The sequence below is a fragment of the Cetorhinus maximus genome, chromosome 26 (assembly GCF_964194155.1).
Source record: "Cetorhinus maximus chromosome 26, sCetMax3.hap1.1, whole genome shotgun sequence".
NCBI lineage: Eukaryota > Metazoa > Chordata > Chondrichthyes > Lamniformes > Cetorhinidae > Cetorhinus > Cetorhinus maximus.
The window spans coordinates 29,804,484-29,824,952 of record NC_135904.1 but is presented as its reverse complement, the minus strand read 5'-3'; the positions used below and the strand labels follow the sequence as shown (position 1 = coordinate 29,824,952).

Below are 20,469 nucleotides of genomic sequence, written 5' to 3'. Positions count from 1 at the left end.
GGTTTCTGGTAGAGTTGGCTTCTCGAACCAGGTGGCACACTTGTTCCAAAAGTGAGAGGGGAAGAGAGAGCAGTCCTCAGCATTTTTCCTCTGCTGAAGACTTTATTGACACCGCCTGTGTCACTTGCAATCTCTCTCTAGTGGCTGGGCAGCCTTGCCTTGAAATGCTTCACTCATTGTGTATATATCCAAGAGGTTTTGGGTAAGGCTATCTGTGGCAGCCATTGTTTCAATATCCAGCATTTAGTATTTTTAATGTCTTTTCCCTAGACAGTTACGTGTTTCGATAGGTGTCTGAATTATAGGAATGTGTCTCTCTTCACACTCCCCTGAGAGTGATTTGATTCTCACCTTCACCTTGGAATGTGGCTTTGCATTTTTAAGTAGCATGCTCTGTCTCAGTTCAAATTGCAAATTTCCAACTAGTTGAAAGTTGCAAAATCAAATTTTCAAAAATAAAGCAGCATAGCCTCGTGACAACTCTCAGCGGGTATAATTGAAATGTTGTAGGTGAACTCAAAGACCTGCAAGGACTTTGCCAGCCAACACTATGAGATGGACCCACATGTTGACACCGCCCCTTAAGGCGCCTCATTTCTCTAACCTTGACTGACCTCCTCCGACCCTTTCCCACCACACCCAGGGCACCAGGCTCTTCCCGCTTCACTCCTCCATGCCACTCTCCACACACCTCCCCCCCAAGAGGCTGACCCTTGCCGGTTGTGAGCCTCCATGCGAACTGCCATCACCTCCCTTGTGCCACAGAGTTGAACAAATCTCAGACACAACTGCACAGAGCCGAGTGGTACGCGCCATCTTTAAACCAATGTGAATTGGGTTAGGTTCTCGTGCGCTGCTGACTTTACCTTGGAAGTAGGACTTTATTAAAAAAAAGTTTTATGCTAATGAGTACTCATGGCATACAAATGTATTCCGAGTACAGGATGTTGTGACATGCCACAAAAACACCTCGGACCTCATCCCTGCACCTCAACCTATCGGAAAATCGAAATTTCGTATCCCGCCTAATTCAGTCATCCAGCACACCATATTTCCTCTTTGTGGGCTCCATAAAATCCATAGCCTCCCCACCCCAAACCCTCCATGTTTCAGGTCAATGCCCTTTCATCAGAACTGGTTTTATACTCTTTTATATCTGTTTAATTGAGATTAGCTGACAGTCAATTTTGACACAAAATTCCCAGCTATTATTTACCTTGCCTGATTCAAATTATTTTCCTGCAAACAAATCCGACTTTGAATCGGCTCTATTTATGAGAGAGTCATGTAATTCTTTCAATTACACCCCTGGAAGAGCAGGATTAAGTAGCTTATCCTGATTCGTGAAGTCCTTAACCACAAGATACCCCTTTGCTGCCTTTATTTATTGCGGCGCTTGTGTAGTAAACATCACTTTCCCTTGAGCCATGAAACATGGGCAATGTTTTCGTGCAAATATAAACACCACTCCCACCCCCCCCCTTTTCTTCCTCCCTCTCCAGTCAATAACAATGACGACCCTGGAAAAGATTTCCCTCCCAGTTACGAGAGGAAGGAAGAAAATAAAAAGACCTCTTCGAATTTCAATGTGTACAATCACTGTGTATGGAGAGGGTTGAGTAAACTTCCTGGGTCGAAAAAATTGGCAACAATTGTGACCACAGCAAACACAAAATGTTGCAAATAAGGGAGAGGAAAAAAAAGACCAGGAACTCTTTCCCCCCCACCCCCTAAACATTAGCCCCGTGTATGGAATTGTTTTTGATGGGGTTTTTTTTTTAAAAAAAGGCAAATAAATAAGCGCATGCGTTTGAAATGAGGGAGGCTGGAGAGAGGGAGAGGGGGAGACAGAGACTGAGACAGAGACAGCTCGGCCGCCTCTACCTTGTCTTCAACTGTAGCGATCGAGCGCCGACTGTAGCATTTCGCCGACAAGGGCACCGAGAGACCAAAGGAGCTTTCCGCATTCCTGGGGGAGTTTGCAGTCAAGGCGGAAATCAAGGATAGGGGAAGGGTGGGGGGGGTGGGGAAGAATTTGTTTTTTTAATATATATATCTGAAATAAGGTGTGAAAGGGGGGGTTGTTGAGTCAGGGGCCTCCCCTCCCCTCCAAATCTCTACCCCCCCCTCCCTCCCCTCTCCCTCCCTCCTCCCTCCTCCCCTTGTCCTCTTCATCTTTGCCTTTCCTCCTTTTAGGAGGTGGATCTCGCTTCGTGAAGTCCCTGGTTTCCAAGTCGAAGGTGGTGGTGGTGGTGGTGGTGGTGGTGGGGCTGGGTGGGTGGGGAGGGGGGGGGGTGGTGGTGGGGGAGGGCAGAGAGAGAGAGAGAGAGAGATGGCTCGACCGAGGCCGAGAGACTACAAGGCTGGCGATCTGGTCTTTGCCAAGATGAAGGGCTACCCGCACTGGCCGGCGAGGGTGAGTAAAGCAGCAGCAGCGGCGGCGGCGGGGAGGTTGGCTGGCGGGGGTCGGGGGTGGGTGAGGGTGAGGGTGGGTGAGGGGGGGTCTGCTCTGAGGCTGCCACCGATACTCGCCTGCCTGCCTCCGGACACTGATGCTCTTGCGGTGCAGACATCGGCCAAACGCCGCCAGCTTCTCCCTCCCCTCTGCTCGGTTGACATGTTTGTGTTGTGCTTACAAATGATTGTATAACCATTAGCATCTGGACTGGACTAAAGGGTCTGGTTCAGCAGCATTGAAACGATTAAACTGATATATATATATATAGAGAGAGAGAGAGGGAAAGATTAAATCTGAATTAATCTTGATAAAGGGATCGAATGACTACTGCAAATGGGGCTAAGGGACCAAATAATATGTTAACCCCAATAGAGATGCATCAATTGATGTGACTCGTTCTGACATTGAATGATTATTGCTGTAGGATCACCAAGATCACAAATAAAACTGTACCAGCACGAGAACCCTAGTGTTACAGGTTTGTTGGTAGTCACAGTTAGGGAATATATCTTGGCCCGGCCCCAATTTGTATGGCACTATAATCATCCTGTGGTTGCCAAGTATTTTCATTGGCCCTAGGAAGATAAAGATGGTGATTAAACGTTGTAGCTTTCAGTGGTAGAGTAATGTTTTGGAACATCATGAGTAAAAGTGTGTTGTCTGTGTGTGTGTGTGTGTTTTTTTTTGTCCTGCGTTGACAAGTGGTAAACAAGAAGCAAGGAATGATGTTCATCATTCTTAAATCAATATCACGTTGCTATGACTCATGTTGTCACACAAAATGTTTGCAGTCAGGTGTTGTTGGCAAGGTAGCTCCGAAGTGTGCAGCCTTTGAGTTAAAAGCCAACATCCATCTGGCAGGCAATGTTTTTTGAGGCCAGCTTTTCCTGATGTGGGTCGAGCATCGATCCCACGACAGGGGGAAGTTATATATAAAATATATATATATATATAAAAAATGCTGCCTCTCAAAAATGTTGCCTTTGCATCAAGTCTGAGTGCGGTGCGCGCAGTGTAACAGGTTCACGCAGAAAGTGTGAAAGCTGAATTGTGTATGTTCGGTTATTCGTGTTGAGGATATTGACATGTGTTATTTTCAGGATCTGTCCGTCAGTCTCTCCCGAGATTCCTTCTGCCTGTTCAAAGTGGGCGTTAAAGGCCGGTTGATTTTTTTTTGATTGAAGGGAGGGGAGTTTTTAAACATGACATTAATATCCAATATTCATATCCAAGGCGATTTAGAAATAATGGCCTGGATTTTCGCGAAGTTGTGCAGACTTCCAGCGACTGTCGAAAATTGCAGTCGGGATCCAGGATCCAGAAGCCCCGCCCCTATTTCTGACATCCTATCTTCCATGGGGTTGGGGGTGGGGTTGGGGGTTGTCATGATTTGGCACTAACTTGACATCGGGGCTATAAGGGGGTGGGTGGGGTAGGGTTCAGGGTGAGGTTGGCATGAGTTGGCATGTTATGTGCATGGGGCGTGGATGAGGGCTAGAGGTTTAACAAAACAACTGGGACCAAGTTGCAGAGAACTGAGCGAGCCATTTAAACAGCCCACCTTGGCACTTGGCAGCCCCTGTGGTGGCCTCCAGTCTCCTCTGGGGCATCAGGTCGACACCATCCTGCACTCACGCACACCCCACCACCACCACCACCACCAGGAACAAAAAATTGCCCCATTTTCCTAAGGCTGCGCCAAACTGGGAAATTTCCCGACTTGAGCTGCCTGCCTTTGGGAGCCAAGATCCGTGTTAGGATAGTGTTTGCTTGTAATGTGATCTAACCAGAGTTTTTATGTTTGAAATGGTGCTCAATGAAAGAAGGAATATCAGGAACAGCAGGAGGGGTCAGCACTGGACCACTCACACCCAGCATTAGGCTGAAACCCTATCTGCACACCCTGGGATGTCTAGCTGACTGTGATAAGACAACTACCTCCTTAGGCTCTGAGGCAGTTGCAGAATTGTGCCATTTGCTATGAGCATATTGGTGGATAACCTTAACCACAGGGATGACACTTAATATTGCATCCAGATGAGTTCTCTGCAATTTTTAGGCCTCTAAGTCTTTCCAAGCTAACATAGGGGAGATGTGCAATATCGCACAAATTCATGTCAATATATATACCAGACAGGGTCAGCACTTGCATTTCCTTTCCCAATGAATAACAGGTAGCATGACTCTGCTTTTTCCCAATTTTATCACATTGTTCGATACCGCAATGTCCAAGGGTTTATCAAATGCATCATGTGGCACTTAGACATTATCCAGACCTCTGGGCTATATGCAATGCCTCTATAACCCCAAGGAGGGGAGGCGGTGAAGGGGGTTGGCATCATTGAGCATCCAGTTAATGATCAGGAGTGTTGCTATCAGGAACACTATGAACAAATCATGTTCATCCACCACCCTGTGCTCATTGAACTGCCATGGTTTCAAGTCGAACAATGACTTGATTTTAAAATTCTCATCCTGTTTACAAATTCCTCCATGGCCTCAAACCTCCCTTTCTCTGTATTCTTCTCCAACCCTACAACTATCTGATAAATGTGCTCCAATTCTGGCCTCTTGCACATCCCTGATTTTAATCACTCCATTTTTTTTTAAGAAAAATTAAACCGATCTTTATTCCAGTAACGTGGACCAGCAGGCACAGAGCTGCGCACGTGCAAGGGAGGAGGGCAAGTCTCCCCTACCCTCAGAAATGGGGCTGAGTCTCCCCGAAACCTACAAACACCCTCACCCTCAGACACCCACAGCGAGCGGGGCATCACTCCATTGTTGGTGGACTTGCCTTTAGCTGTAGATTTTGAAATCTGACAATAAGTTTTATGTAAACGATCAGGTAAATGACTTATTGAAGTAGGTTCTGAAACTTTCCCCCTCCTAAACCTTTCTGCCTTTCTATCTTTCTTTCTTCCTTTAAGAGGCTCCTCAAAACCAACTTCTTTAGTTTTTAGTCATCAGCCTTAAATCTTGTTATATGGCTCAGTGTCAAATTTTGTTTGATAATGCTCCTATCTGGGCCGTCTTGCAAGTCCAAGGACACTATATAAATGCAAGTTGTTTGTTGTTGTTATCAATATCTGCTTCCTAGGCAGCAGTCGCGGTCCTTTCATTCTAACCAATCAAACTTGTTGCCCTTGGAGAGTTAGGCCACCCACTTCAACCCTGTGCCAGCTGCAGACAGAAACAGAGAATAGATATTATGCAGCAACCAGAATTATTAAAGAGTATGTCAGTAGAATACTAAAACAATGCTTCAGAGGCCTTGACAGATCAGTGGGCCTCTTGCAGTCCAATCTTGTCAGGGTCTCCCAAAAACATTGTGTAATCATACAGCACAGAAGGAGGCTATTCAGCCCATTGTGTATGTGTTGACTCTTTGAAAGAACTATCTAATTAGTTCCGCTGCTTTCCCCAAAGTCCTGCAGATGTTTCCATTTCAGGTACATCCAATTGCCTTTTGATCATGTTGTGTTGCATGCTGTGCAGCTTTCCAATACAGGGAAAAACCAACCTTTCATGACTTCATCACATCTCAAAGTGCCTTACAGTCAAAACTGTCCCAATGAAGAGTAGTCACTGTTATAATGTAGCATTCATATATTGGCCAAGAAGATGTTCCTGCAGGAAAAACTATTGTCATGAAAGTATTATAATTTTCACAATATTTTTCTGGTTTATTGTGAAGTAGGTTAATGGGGGTCAGTGTAGTTGGGTCTGTCTGTGTGTGATTTAAGTACATTTGGAGTCAAGTAGACTGCAAGCTATAACTCATCAATAGAAGTTAGGTGCTTGACATGCTACTGAGTAAACATGGATGCTGGCTTAGCATGTAAGGTGTGAAGGAAATTTGCATTTTTAGATAGATGAATGGAGATTTGATTTCAAAGTGACTTTAGTCTGTTTACAACTAGATAGATACGCAAGACTAAGGAATGTGTTTATTTTTCCCAAAGGTTACTGACAATGTATAGTGACAACATGAAAGTTTTTATATTGTGAGGAAGATACAGTTTCAAAGACATATGAAACAATAGAATTTACATATTAAAAAGAGAGAAGCATCTATAAAGGAGAATGAAGGGCTATGCGTGAAGGGAAGGCCACGTAAGATCTAACAGAAGTGTGTGAAATAGCCTTGATGAAGCCTCCAGAATTTGTGCATAAGTCTGCTGTCTACCGAAACTGAAGCTGGAGAAAAACCATTTGGAATTCCGCTGCCCAGGGTATTGTGTTAATTTGCTGGATCTGTTTAAATCTAAAATCTATTTTGAACTGTTGCCTTAAAGGGAGTGTAACTGGGGGTCAGGTTAATTAGGAATTTTAGGAGTTATTATAGTAGTAATTTGTAGTCTTATGTAGGTGCTTGACATCTTTTACTTTGTTAATAAATTTTTAAATTTAATTTTAAAATAATCTTTAAAGGTCTTGGTGGACTTATTACCTCTGAATTCAGTGCATGTAACTCGTAATAAGTACAAATTGAAAAACCGTTGTGATAGTGCGAGCAAGTTTCCCTCATTGATTTGGTCCGCCTGGCACAAATCATCTGCTGCGTCATAACACTATTGCACCATGTATTTGTAGAAGTGTCATTCAGCCTCTATTCTGCGTGTACTCAATAAACCACCAAACTACCATCGATGATTGTACTTTTTTTTACTGTATTTGTTCTTGGGTTGGGATGTGAACATCACTGGTAAGTCCAGCATTTATTGCCCATCCACTATGGGCCTTGAGAAATTGATGGTGAGTCACCTGCTTGAGACACAGCAGTTCTTGTAGTGTAGGCACATCAACACATCATCCTGTTGGGGAGGGAGTTCCATATTTCTGATCCAGCGACAGTGAAGGAATGGTGATATCGTTCCAAGCAGGATGTTGTGTGACTTGCAGATGGTGGTGTTTCCATGTGTTTGCTACCCTTGTGGTAGGTGGTAGAGGTAGTGGGTTTGGAAAGTGCTGTTGAAGGAGCCTTGGCAAGTTGTTGCAGTGCATCTTGTAGATGGCACACTGTGCTGCCCCTGTGCATCCGTGGCGGAGGGAGTGAGTGTTTAAGGTGGTGGATGGGTGCCGATCAAGTGGGCAACTTTGTATTAGATGGTGTGGAGCTTTTTGAATGTTGTTGAAGCTGTACTCTTCAGGCAAGTGGAGAGTATTCCATCACACTTCTGACTTGCGCTAAAAATAGAGACTTTGGGGAGTCAGGAGGTAATGTGCTGCCAATTTATTCTAGAAAGAAACTCCCTGTATTTGCAGCTCTATTTTTGTTATTTGCATTTGAGTTTCATGTTTTCCTGCCTTGGTCTGGTGTGTATCTTCCCAATCCCATCCAGTGGGTGGAGTGAGTGAGGGAATGATCAGTGGGTGCCCCTTGGATTGAGATAGCATTAGACTTCCTTGAGCAGGGTCATCCAATGGCCTTTCAGCTGGATTGACCATGTGCGCTGTTGCTGTGGCTGTTTGACTGCCTGCCCTCTCTCTGGCATGTCTAATCGCATTTCAGTGGCTGCGGCTAAGTGGAGATGAAAGGGGTATTAATGGGATCATTTTGCTTTTCCTCGAGTCTCATCTCTACCAGCTGCTGTCATATCCCTGTGCTGAGCACTCACTCAGCATGTCTGTTGGTGATGTGCAGGAGGAGACCATTGGGAATATGAAGCCCTATGTTATGGCTTCCACCATCTGACTTGTCAACATTTTGAATGTTGATGAGATTAAAGGCACTATAAGTTGTTGATGTTGTCCATTGTAGGTAGGAGCCCATGGTCCCATACTAGCAATCTTTTTTTTTTGTTTTATCTTTCATGGGATGTGGGCATCGCTGGCAAGATCAGCATTTGTTACCCATCCCTAATTGTCCTTGAACTGAATGGCTTGCCAAGCCAGTTCAGAATCAACCTCATTGTTGTGGAACTGGAGTCACATGTAGGCCAGACCAGATAAGGACAGCAGATTTCCTTCCCTAAAGTGCATGAGCGAACTAGATGGGTTTTTATGACAATAGTTTCATGGTCACCATTACTGAGACTAGCTTTATATTCCAGATTTATTGATTGAATTTAAATTCCATTCGCTGCTATGGTTGGATTTGAATCCATGTGCCCAGAACATTAGCCTGGGCCTCTAGATTACTAGCCTAGTGACATTACCACAATGCCACCATTTCCCCATAATCTGAGCATTCATAAGAGATACTATGTTTGTGAAGAGGACTCTTTCCAGCTGGGAACTTTACTCCTGATGTCTGTGAAGTTGCAACACATTGAATGATGGACTGGTGTTTAGAGATACCTATGCAAAGTGCTTTTAGAATAGTTTTCTACCTTAAGGACATTATATAAGAAAAAACTTGTTTTTGTAAAGTGCTTTTCACAACATCGGGACATTCCAAAGCTCTTTATAGCCGATGACAAACTTGGTTGCATGTTGATGTTGCCTTTCTACAGTACAGCGCTGTACAGAAGTAATTAGTGCACTACACATTTTACAGGGTTTGTTGGACAGTGAAAGATGAGCCCAGCAGATGATTCTGCTCAGATCGCAATCCTGTTTTTGAAGGAGGCTGTTGGAGGTCTGAATTCCCCCAGGAGGCCTGTCTCTTAGAAAAACTCTGCTCCCCCACTGCCATCACTGGCTACACTTCACTCACCTCATGATTCACTCAAACCTCCTTCCTCAAACTCCCAGGCTGCACGTGCTGCTGCTGCTCTAAGGTGCTGATTTGTTCGGGGCCTTTCTGACTTCTGCCTGGGTTACCTGTAGAAAAACAAGTGTCTGGAGGCGGTGGTGTAAGTGGTATTATCCCTGGACTCATATTCCAGAGACCCAGGGTGATGGTTTGGGGAAACCGGGTTTGAATCCCTACCACAGCAGATGTTGAAATTTGAATTCAATAAAAATAAATCTTGAATTAAAAGTCTAATGATGACCCTGAAACTGTTGTTGATTATCATAAAAACCCACCTGGTTCACTCATGTCCTTTAGGGAAAGGAAGGTGCTGGTCTGGCCTACATGTGACTCCAGACCCACAGCAATGCCCTCTGACCAAGATGGGCAATAAATGCTGGCCCAGCCAGTGATGCCCATATCCCATAAATAGATAAAAAAAAACAATTTATTAGAATGCTGCACACCAGTCATCATAATGCTATGTGCCAAGGTACTATACTTGAGGTTGTGTCTGTTTGACAGTAAGGAAGGAAGGGTAGAAGAGATAGCAGGAGAAGGGTGGCATTGGCTGTTTGCTGCTTTCTGCCTCCTCCCTTTAAGTTCTCTGCTCCAATGATTTGCAGTATGGCCTCCTAGAACAGAGTCAGCAGCCTGAAATTTCCGGGCCTCTTCCTGTGTGGGTTTACTTCCTTTGGTTAAAAGAAAGACTCACATTGATGGAGGATTTCTCACAACCACAGAACATCACAAAGTCCTTTACAGCCAGTAAGTATTTTTCATGTGTACTCACTGTTGTAAAGGGAACAGAGCAGCCAATTTATGCACAGCTCGCTCTCAAACACCTCTGACAATGTTGCACTCCCTTATGGATTCTTGTGTTTAAGTCTCAGGATAGAACTTAAACCCACAGCTTTATGATTCAAAGGTGAGAGTGCCATCGACTGAGCTGACTTGTACTGCAAGCCAAGAAATTATTTTAGATGCTCTGAATGACATAGTGACACACAAGTGCCTATTCTGCGTAACCACATGTGTGAGGAAAGGGATAGAGATCGTGGGCAGGATTTTTAGGTCAGTGTGCGGGTGCGATCGGTGGGCCTGGGAGTGACTGGGGAACAGACCGCTGACCACGAGCAGCCCCCCGACCACAATTTCACTCTGGCTGGTCAATTAACGGCCAGCCAGCGTGAAGCGCGCGCTGAAATGCTCAGCGCTGCCGGGGTGGGGGCGGGAGGAGGGCGGGCGCTGATGTAAGCATGGGCGCGGGCGAGCGCTGAATGAAAGCTCCCTGAAGACGGAGAGCTGCCTCCGGGAGCTGGAGGCTTTAAAACCAATAAATAAAGTTTTTAAAATCCGGACAAAAATGTCCATGCATCAGACTCAGTCACCTCAACATATGCATCATAAAAATCCTGTCCATACAATTAAAAAAATTTAATAACGGAAACTTCATCCCGCCCTCAGATGAGGTTTCATGAAAAATGCGAAGGCCGCTTGGCTGGTTCGCCCGTCCGCCAACCATAAAGTTAGACGGACCACGAAAAATCAGAGGCAATTACAGCTTTAATTCCCTTAATTGGCCTCTTAATTGTCGGCGGGCGCACTTCTGACTTTTCTGTACCCTCGCCAACCGAAATATCCCGCCCGATTTCACGGCCAATCGGGTTGGATGCGCACTCGCACGCCAACCCAAAAATTCTGCCCCATATTGCTGAAGTGTTATAAAAGCATTGTTAAAGGGGAGGTGATGGTGTAGTGGTATTGACACTGGACTAGTAATCCAGAGACCTTGGGTAATGCTCTGACCATGAAACCATTGTTGATTGTTGTAAAAACCCATCTGGTTCACTAATGCCCTTTAGGGAAGAAAATCTGCCATCCTTACCTGGTCTGGCCTATTTGTGACTCCAGACCTACAGCAATGTGGTTGACTCTTAAATTCCCTCTGAACAAGGGGGCAATTAGCGATGGGCAATAAATGCTGGCTTGGCCAGCGACACTCACATCCCATGAATGAATAAAAAAAAACATGGTGCTCTTTCCAGTATGACAGTAGTTCCAAAAAACTGCGGTTGCTGGAAACCCAAAACAAAAACAAAAATAAAAATACCTGGAAAAACTCAGCAGGTCTGACAGCATCTGCGGAGAGGAACACAGTTAATGTTGAAGAGTCATACGGACTCGAAACGTTAACTGTGTTCCTCTCCGCAGATGCTGTCAGACCTGCTGAGTTTTTCCAGTATTTTTGTTTTTGTTTTGTGACAGTAGTTCCAGTTGTCCTCTTCTGTTATACACCCTTGCATTGTAAGCAAAGAGCTTTAAGGTCAGCTAAATGCATTGCCTAGGGGCAGAAGTCAATCTGTAACAGGTGGTGAATGTACTTTGCTCATCTACATGGTACAGGGGGATTTTGGCTCAATTTACACCTCTTGAATCTGGCATTGAGACATTGCCTTTGTTTAAGTGGAAGTAAGAGATCCCATGGCACAATTGCAAAGCAGAGCATTGGAGTTCTCCCAGTGTCCTGGCCAATATTTATGCCTTAATCAACATCACTAAAAACAGATGACTCTAGCCATTCATCAGGGTATTTGTGAGAGCTTGCTGTCTGCAAATTGGCAGCTGTGTTTTCTACATTACAAGAGTGACTATACTTCAGAAGCACTTAATTGGTTTTATAGCTTCATTGGCTATAAAATGCTCTGAGTTTGTAAAAGGACATATATAGATGCAAGTCTTTCTATTTTTAATAAAAGATTTTTTTAGGTCTGGAAACTGCTTTATGCCTGTGTTTCTTGGATGGTGTAGATGGCATTTACTTTTGCCAGACCTTCTCCCCAGACTTGGTGCACTGAAGCCCTGAGAGGAGGTTCTAATCAGGTGTTGAACATGGTAACCAATTGGTCACAAGTTCCAGGACTGCACTAGGTGTATTCTTAAGTTCAGCATTAGTGCTCACTCACTAAATGAATCCCATGTCTCTAATTAGCATGAATTTATCTTTTTTGCATAATACTGAGTCATGCAATAACTATGAGACCTCTCATTGTGCGTATTGTAATCTTGCATATTCTCATTTATTCTCTTTCAGAAGATGAGCTGATTAGCACTCTAGTGAGACAAGGTCAATTGTAAACCCACAACCCAGTCTACGTTACATATAGCACATGAACAAACAAAATACAGAATAGGGCAGGATTTTTGGATCGCTGATTTCCCGCCCCACTATCCAAAGAGTTGGTGGGGAACGCATCCCTGCTTATATCTGCTGCCCTGCAGCCATTTAAAGTTTGGCAGGGTGTAAAGTAGCTAAGGGTGAGACTTCTACCCCCATCTGGGGAGGAAGTCCCGCCTTAGAGAGCCGCTGGCCAATCAGATGGCCGTCCCAGCAGCGCCCATTTCGAGCAGTGGCCATTGCTGGGAACTACAGGCAGTTTCAAAGAAGATGAGCTAGTGGAGGCCAAACTGAAGGTAAGTCCAGGGTATCAGCAGGGCCTGGCTGACCGATCCCAGTGAGGGAGTTGGGGGACTTGAGAGGCTGCGGGGGTTTGGGAAGGTGAAGGAGGGTATGACTCTGGGGAGGTTTTGCCTTCAATGGCCACTGAGGACCTCCGAAGAAGGTGACCCATCCCCCACCTCCCTGATCTTATACTGTAGGCCCCAGCCAACAGAGGATAATATCCCGTAGGTCTTCTTGACAACCTTATCTACTAGTCCTTTGACCTTCAGGGATCGGTAGATGTAGACTCCAAAGTCTCTTTGTTCCTCTTCATTTCTCAGAATTCATCCATTGTGTATTCCTTGCCTTGTTGGTCCTCCCAAGACGTTTCTCTGAATTGAATTCCATTTGCTACCCACCTGCCATTCCATTGATATCTTCCTGCAGTCTACAGTTTTCTTCCTCACTGTCAACCACATGGCCAATTTTCATATTATCTGCAAACTTCTTTATCATGCCCCCTACATTTAAGTCTAAATCATTGATACATATCAAGAACAGCAAGGGACCTAGCACTGAGCCCTGCAGAACCCACTGGGAACAGCCCTCCGGTCATAAAAACACCCATTAACCAACATCTTTGCTTCATAACACTAACAATTTTGCATCCAACTTGCTACTTTCTCTTCAATCCCATGAGCTTTTAATTTACTGATCAGTCTACAATGTGGCACCTTGTGTTACGATCAATTAGGGAGCATTAACATTTAAAAGGAAATCCGAATACCTCATTTTAACCAATAAAACCATGCCGCAAGGTTTCATTTTATTTTTAACCAAAACAAACTTTATTATATAAACAAGACAAGTGCTATTAACATAACAATAAGGTTTATGACTATATATGTTATGTAGTCAGATTTACTTCCTGCTTTCTCAAAGAATTCTCTTAAATGACATATCAATCTTAAAGTTATTTTACCCATAAGTATGCTACAGTCCTCTGGAGAATTTTCTACAGCTCTAGCTATTCTCAGAGGTAAAACTTTAATTTATCTTCTCTTGACTGTGGAGGCTCAGTTCCTTGTTCTGGTTACTTTTCGAATACTTCCAAGCTAATATGTTAGTTACTTCCCTTTGCAGTAAGATACAGTTGAGGTCCACTGTAGATTCTCCCATTAGCTTCAAACTAGACAATCTTCTAGCTTCTGTACCTCACAAGAGTCAAACTGAGATTAAGCCTCATCCGCTTTCTATGTGATCAATGATGAAGTTAGTGTTGTACTCTGCTTACAGTGCAGGTCTGCCTGTCATTTATTTTGGCTAACTTTTCTCATTGAGCTGCAAACCACACGAGGTCCAAACTGCAACTGAAAAACTATCCCAGCAAACACCCAGATAAATTGAAACCAGGGAACCTTCCTAAACTCCACCCATATCCATGACAATGTGGACTGCTCTGGGCTATCCTCAATTAGACCTTTAGTTAATTATCCCTCATTTATATTTTTTTGTACTGATGAAGTAAATGGGTTTTTACAACCTTTCAGGGTGAACTGAATTCTTTTAAACTAATTTAGCTCTAACTCCCAAAACAAAAAAAAACCTCTCTGGACTGCATTTCTTTCCAAGCAGCGTAGACATCACGGCCTGGATTTTCATCCTTGAGGCGGGTCATGGGGGTCAGGAAAATTCCAGGCTTCAGTAGAAAGTTCCTGCAAAAACATTATCTTCATAGTCAGTGGTGGAGGAGGGGGGTTCTGGGTGCCGGCTGGAGTTGGGTCAGCCGACCAGGAAGAAGTTTGGAGGCAGCCACAGGGTTGCCAGGTGTGGAGGCAAGCTGCTTAAAAGGCCCGCCTCGGTGCTGTGGCACTTTGTCCCAGTTAAAATAAAAAACACAAAGGCCCTCCAGCCCTCATTCCTCACACCCCCTCACTCTCCAAACACTCTCCATGCTCCATCTATGCAACCTCATGCCACCAACCCACCCATGGCCCCTCAAACCCCAATGCCAAGCACTGCCCTTTCACCCACCCTCATGGTCCCTCATGCCCCCTGTGCCAAGTCCTGCCCTTCCAACCACCCCTATGGCCCATCACTCCCTTATCCCAAGCCATGGCTCTCACATGCCCATTGACCCACTATGCATTGTCTAGGACCAATGAACACTGTAATGACAGTAGGATGGGTAAAAAAAAACTTTTAATAAATAATTTATTCATAATTTTTACCTATGTTGAAAAAAGTCATTTCACTAGTGTCAATCATCCAGACATTTAAATTATCAGTAACAAAAACCACAAACGCTTGAAACCACTTGATGTTGTGTAAACAAATATTATGAAATTGACTGCAGAGATCAAAGAGCCTGAGCTGTCAATCAAACATTTTTTTTCTCTGGGGTGAAGCTGTTTCAAGGCTTAATGGTTGTTTGGGCTCTCAGCCAAGCCTTATTATGTATGCTTGGCTGAGAGCCCAGATAAGTATTACTCTTGTTGAAACACCTGCCAATTTGAGAATGCCCAATTTATGCATACTCTTTGCTTCCTGTTTGTTAACCAATCCTCTGTCCATGCTAATATATTACCCAACTCCATGAGTCCTTATTTTGCCTATTAACCTTATGTGTGGCACCTTATCAAATGCCTTTTGCAAATCCAGGTATATTACATCTACTGGTTCCCCTTGATTTACCCTATTACTTCCATCCTCAAAAAACTCCAATAAATTGTCAAACCTGATTTCCCTTTCCTAAAACCATGTCTGATCATACTATGATTTTCTAAGTGCATTAAAACTCCCTTAATAATAGATTCCAGCACTTTCCCGATGACTGATGTCATTGCAAACTGGCCTGTAGTTTCCTGTTTTCTCTGTCCCTCCTTTCTTGAATAGTGGTGTTATATTTGCTACCTTCCGATCTGCTGCCAGTTTCCCATTGCGGGTAGGCATCTTATACTGACCAGGAATTTTCATGGAGCCCGGCCAGCTTCTTTAGAATTCATGGTTCATGACCTTTCAGAAGAGTTGTGAACCTTAGTCTGGATTCAGGAACCTTTTGAAAGGTATGTTTAAATGGTCTTACTCATGCCCCTTCCATGCCCAGTCACCCAGTATGCATTATGTACAGAACCAATGAGCCATATAATAACAATGGAAATTCTTGAAATGCTCATGAAAGAAAACAGCTATTTAGGAACCTGCATTGATAAAAAAAAACTGTTGCCCTTACAACCTTATAAAAGTGTCAGTCATAAACTATCATTCATATTCTCATTAACAGAAGATTTGTCCCACTTCACACCTGTTAATCTTGTTCAAATAAAGGTATTGAAAAAACATATCAAAGAAAGAACAACTTATTATAACCTCATAAAGATGTCAATTAATCAAAGCTAGCACCGCTTCATGGGATGTAAATAGGCCCCTGCTGAGCTAATCCATTAATGAGCCTTGGAGTTCAGCCAAGCATTCATATTGAGGCCACCTAGAGAAACAAGTGTCTGACCATCTGTTTCTGTTGAGACAATTCCCATCTCATTAGTGAAAATCCAGCTCAAAGTATTTGTTCCCGGCCATTTCATCATTCCCCATAATAATTATCCACTCTCTGCTTCTAAGGGACTAATATTTACTTTAGCTACTCTCTTCTTTTATATACTTTTAAAGGCTCTTACAATTTGTTTTTATATTCCTGGCTAGTTTGCCCTCATATTCTATTTTTCCCCCTTTTTATCAGCTTTTTGGTGGCTCTTTGCTGGTTTCTAAAACATTCCCAACCTTCAGATTTTCTACCATTCTTTCCCCTTTAATAATATCCTTAACTTCCCGAGTGAGCTATAGATGGATCTTTCTTGTGGAGCTTTTCTTTTTCAATGGAATGTATTTTCATTGAAGATTTTGAATTGTTTCGTTATATGTTTCCCGCTGTTTATTTATGGCCATACCTTTTAATCCATTTACCCAATGAACCTTAGCCAATTCTCCCCTCATACCTATGTAATTATCTTTGGTTAGGTTTCAGATTCTTATTTGTGACTGTAGTATGTCACTTTCAAACTTAACACTGAATTCAATTGTATTATGATCACTAGTTGCCAGTGGATCTTTTACAATGGACAGGATTTTCCCCTCGGTGGGTGGGTCCAGGAATGGCCACGAAACAGGCCGCTGCCTGCGATTGGGCTCTGACCACGATTTCACGCTGGCTGGCCAATTAACGGCTGGCCGGCGTGAAATGCGCACTAAGAGCCTTGGCACTGTCGGGGTGGGGGCAGGAGGAGCGCGAGCGCTGAAGCCTGTGCATGCGCAGGGGGAGCACGGCACTGAAAGCTCCCTGAAGGCACAGAGCTGCTTCAGTGAGCTGAAAAATTTTAAACATAGAAATAAACATTTTACAAATGATAGAAACATGTCCCCACATATGACTCAGTCACATGAAGAGGGACATGTAAAAAAACGATGTTAAAAATGTTTTATTGTTTTTTTAGTAACAGTTGGAAACCTCAACCTGCCCTTGGATGAGGTTTCGTAAAAAATGCTAAGGCCGCCTGTCCTATTAGCCTGGCTGCCAGCCGAACGGTTGAGCGGCGGTGAAAAATACAAATTAATTAATTGCTTAAGGGCCTTATTAGGCCTCTTAATTGTCGGCGGGCGTGCTTCCGCCTCTCGCGCACACCCGCCAACTGAAAGATCGCGAGAGTGCGCGATGACGTTCGGACGCTCGTCAATGTCATCGCACATTATGTCACTCCCGTTCGGGTCGGGCACGCGCCCGCCTGCGGGGTGAAAAATTCTGCCCTATGAGGTTACTAACTAATCCTGCCTCATTACACAACATTAGATCTAAAGTAGCTTTATCCCTAGTTGGTTCCACAATGTATTGCTCCAGGAAAATGTCATCAAAATATTGTACAAACTCATCTTCTGGACCACCCTTGCCAATTTGATTGGCCCACACTGTATGAAGTTCCTCAAAATGATTACATTGCCTTTGTTACATGTTCCACTAATTTCTTGTTTAATGCACTGTTCAACAATATAGCAACTGCAAGGAGGCCTGTAAATTACTCCCACCAGCATTTTCTGACTCCTGCACATGTGCTGATTCCGCTTCATGATCTTCTGAGTCAAGATCCTTCCTCGTTAATGTCCTTATGTCATCCTTTACTATCAGGGCTACCCCTCATCCTTTGCCATTCTGTCTGTCTTTTCAAAATAATGGGTAGGGTTTCCCAGTCCCGCCCACCGCAGGAATTGTCACAATGGGATGCAAAATTTGATGGACCAGCAGAAGGAATATATTTTTGACTTTGGGTGGGAATTTGAAAATCGTGCCCAATGTGTATCCCAGTATATTTATTTCCCGACATTGGTCACCATGTAACCATGTCTCTCTAACGATGATTAGATCTAAACTATTTATTTTTATTTGTGTCACTAGTTCATCAATTTTATTGCAAATGCTTCGCGCATTCAGATAAAAAGTCTTTCATTTACTTTTTTACTACTATTCCCTGCACGGACCTTTCTCATTGATGCATAATTACTGTTAAACTCTGCCCCTTCCTGTCCCGGTCTGCTTGTTTGTACCTGCATCACTACACTGTTCTGTTGCCTCTTTGGATTTTTAAATATCTCTCCACCCGAACACCACCACTGCATGCAACCCCCCCTCCCCACCAACTCCCTGGTAGTTTAAAGCCCTATCCACAGCCCAAGTTATATGATCTGCCAGGACACTAGTCCCAGCCCAGATTAAGTGGAGCTCATCTCAATGGAATGGCTTTGTCTTTCCTGACTCCTGGTGTCAGTGCCAGATGGATTGAAACCCTTTCTTTCCACACCATTTTTTCAGCCACATGCTTGACCCTGTAACAATCAGCACATGGCTCAGGTAACAATCTAGAGGTGATTACTTTTGATGTTCTGTGATTTAATTTGCATCCTAACTCTCCCTGTAGAACTTCATTCCTAGTCCTACCTATATTGTTAATTCCTACATGGACCATGACAAATGAATCCTCCCCCTTTCACTCCAAGTTCATCTCCAGCCACGAGGTGATGTCCATAACCTTAACCTTAACCCTGATATGACCAGGCAACACAGCCTTCGGAGCTCCTGGTTGTGGCTACTATCCCCCTGACTATACTGTCCTCTACCACTACCATGATCTTTTCTGCTCCCTCACTTGAATGGCATAGTCAGTTTACTCAACCACCCTGCAGTCCTTCTCCTTGTCCACACAGGTAACAAGCATCTTGTACCCTGTTGGTCAAAGTCAAGGGCTGATGATCCTTCATCACTACCTGCTGGATCCCCATACATGCCTGACTTGCACTCACGCCCTCCTGCCCCTGACCAATGACCAACTCTAAAGTTCTACGTAACCCAAAGGGGTGTGACTGCCTCTTGGATCAAAGTGTCCTGGTTACTTTTCCCCCTCCCTGATGTTATTCAACATCTGCAACTCAGACTCCAGTTTAGGTCAATAATTTGTGCTCAATCCCATGACTTCATCTTTAGCTGACAAAGTCCCTCATAAGAGACTATCAGATGTTTCCTGGAAGTCTGTATGAATAACATTCATAGACATTCCTCTGTCCATTACTTCAGCCGCCTCTTTAAAAAATTCTACAGGCTCATCAGGCGTGACATACTCTTTACAATTCTATGCTGGCTCTCTCTGATCGGCGAACATTTTCAAGGTGTTTAATTATCTTTAATTATCCTTCTCCTTAATTATAGACTCTTGCAATTTCCTGACAACAGATGTTAGGCTAACTGGGTTATAATTCCCTGCTTTCCCTCTGTCACCTTTCTTAAACAACAAACATGCACATTTTTTCCAATCATAAAGGAACAGTTCCCAAGTCAAGAGAACTTTGGAAGTTTACATTTGGGGCAGCTGCAGTGTATCCACACCAGTGCACAGACTGGGAATTGCCAAACTTGCGCTGTTAAATCTGCTTACCACATTGATTTGAATCAGTAGTCAGGCTCTGTATTGCTCATAATGGGCATCTGTAGGTAATGCTATGGGGTGGGGTGGGGGGGGTGGGGGGAGGTTGGTGGTGGTGGTGGTTGATTGGAATGAGCGCACCTTATGCCTAAGGCTGTGTTACACCAATCAAGCATAACACCCAGCAGAACATAGGTCCTTCCAAAGCTCAGGAGCTTTGTTGTTCTCAAAGCGGAAAATAGAAACCAAAAGCTATAGCTCAGAAGTCATTGGTAATCTGGCATTGAGACCCTGCACTAATCACGTGCCAAAGAGCAGGAATATGTTGGAATGTAGAATAATGCCCATAATTTTCATATGCTGACAAATTGATTTGGAAAGAGTGGCTTGTGGAAGCTGCAACGTTGAAGTATTAAAGAATTTGAAATCTAAAGCACACCATCCAGCAGATTTCCCTGCTTTTTACCCCCTCGGTCAGGAGCTGCGTGCTGTCCATCCAGGCCCAGGAAGGCTGTTATTACTGTTTAAGGTCACTAATATTCCCTGGAGACATCCCTAGTGCAGGCCTACTACCTAGCAGAGCCTAGGCAGGTAGAAGAGCCAGGGAAAGTGAGGCCTGTCTGCAGGCCCCTGTGCCTTGAAGCTACTCATCAAACCTGAGGAATTGGGACCTTTGGTTGAAAATAGCGATTGATTTAAGCTGTTGATATGACTGCAACATCCAGGGGGTATTAGAAAATTCCAGCCTCCATTTCTTAGCCTTTGTTCACTTAATGACTGGGATCCATGCTCCATAGGAATAGGAGAAGGCCAGTCAGCCCATTGATCCTGTTCTGTCATTCAAGTAGATCATGGCTGATCTATACCTCAGCTTCAATTTACCTTCTTTGATCAACATCCCTAAGCTCTGTATAGCAGCAAATTGGGC

The 20,469-nt window shown here is 44.0% G+C and overlaps 1 protein-coding gene across 1 annotated transcript in view; it reads left to right on the top strand.

The window, feature by feature from the left end:
- The first annotated feature begins 1,804 nt into the window (after positions 1–1,804).
- Positions 1,805–20,469, top strand: part of hdgfl3 (HDGF like 3) — a 124,719-nt gene continuing 106,054 nt past the window's right edge. Inside the window, exon 1 of the mRNA XM_078530432.1 lies at positions 1,805–2,416. Coding sequence (XP_078386558.1) covers positions 2,333–2,416 — 84 coding nt within the window. The 5' untranslated portion in view covers positions 1,805–2,332. The remainder of the gene's footprint in view (positions 2,417–20,469) is intronic.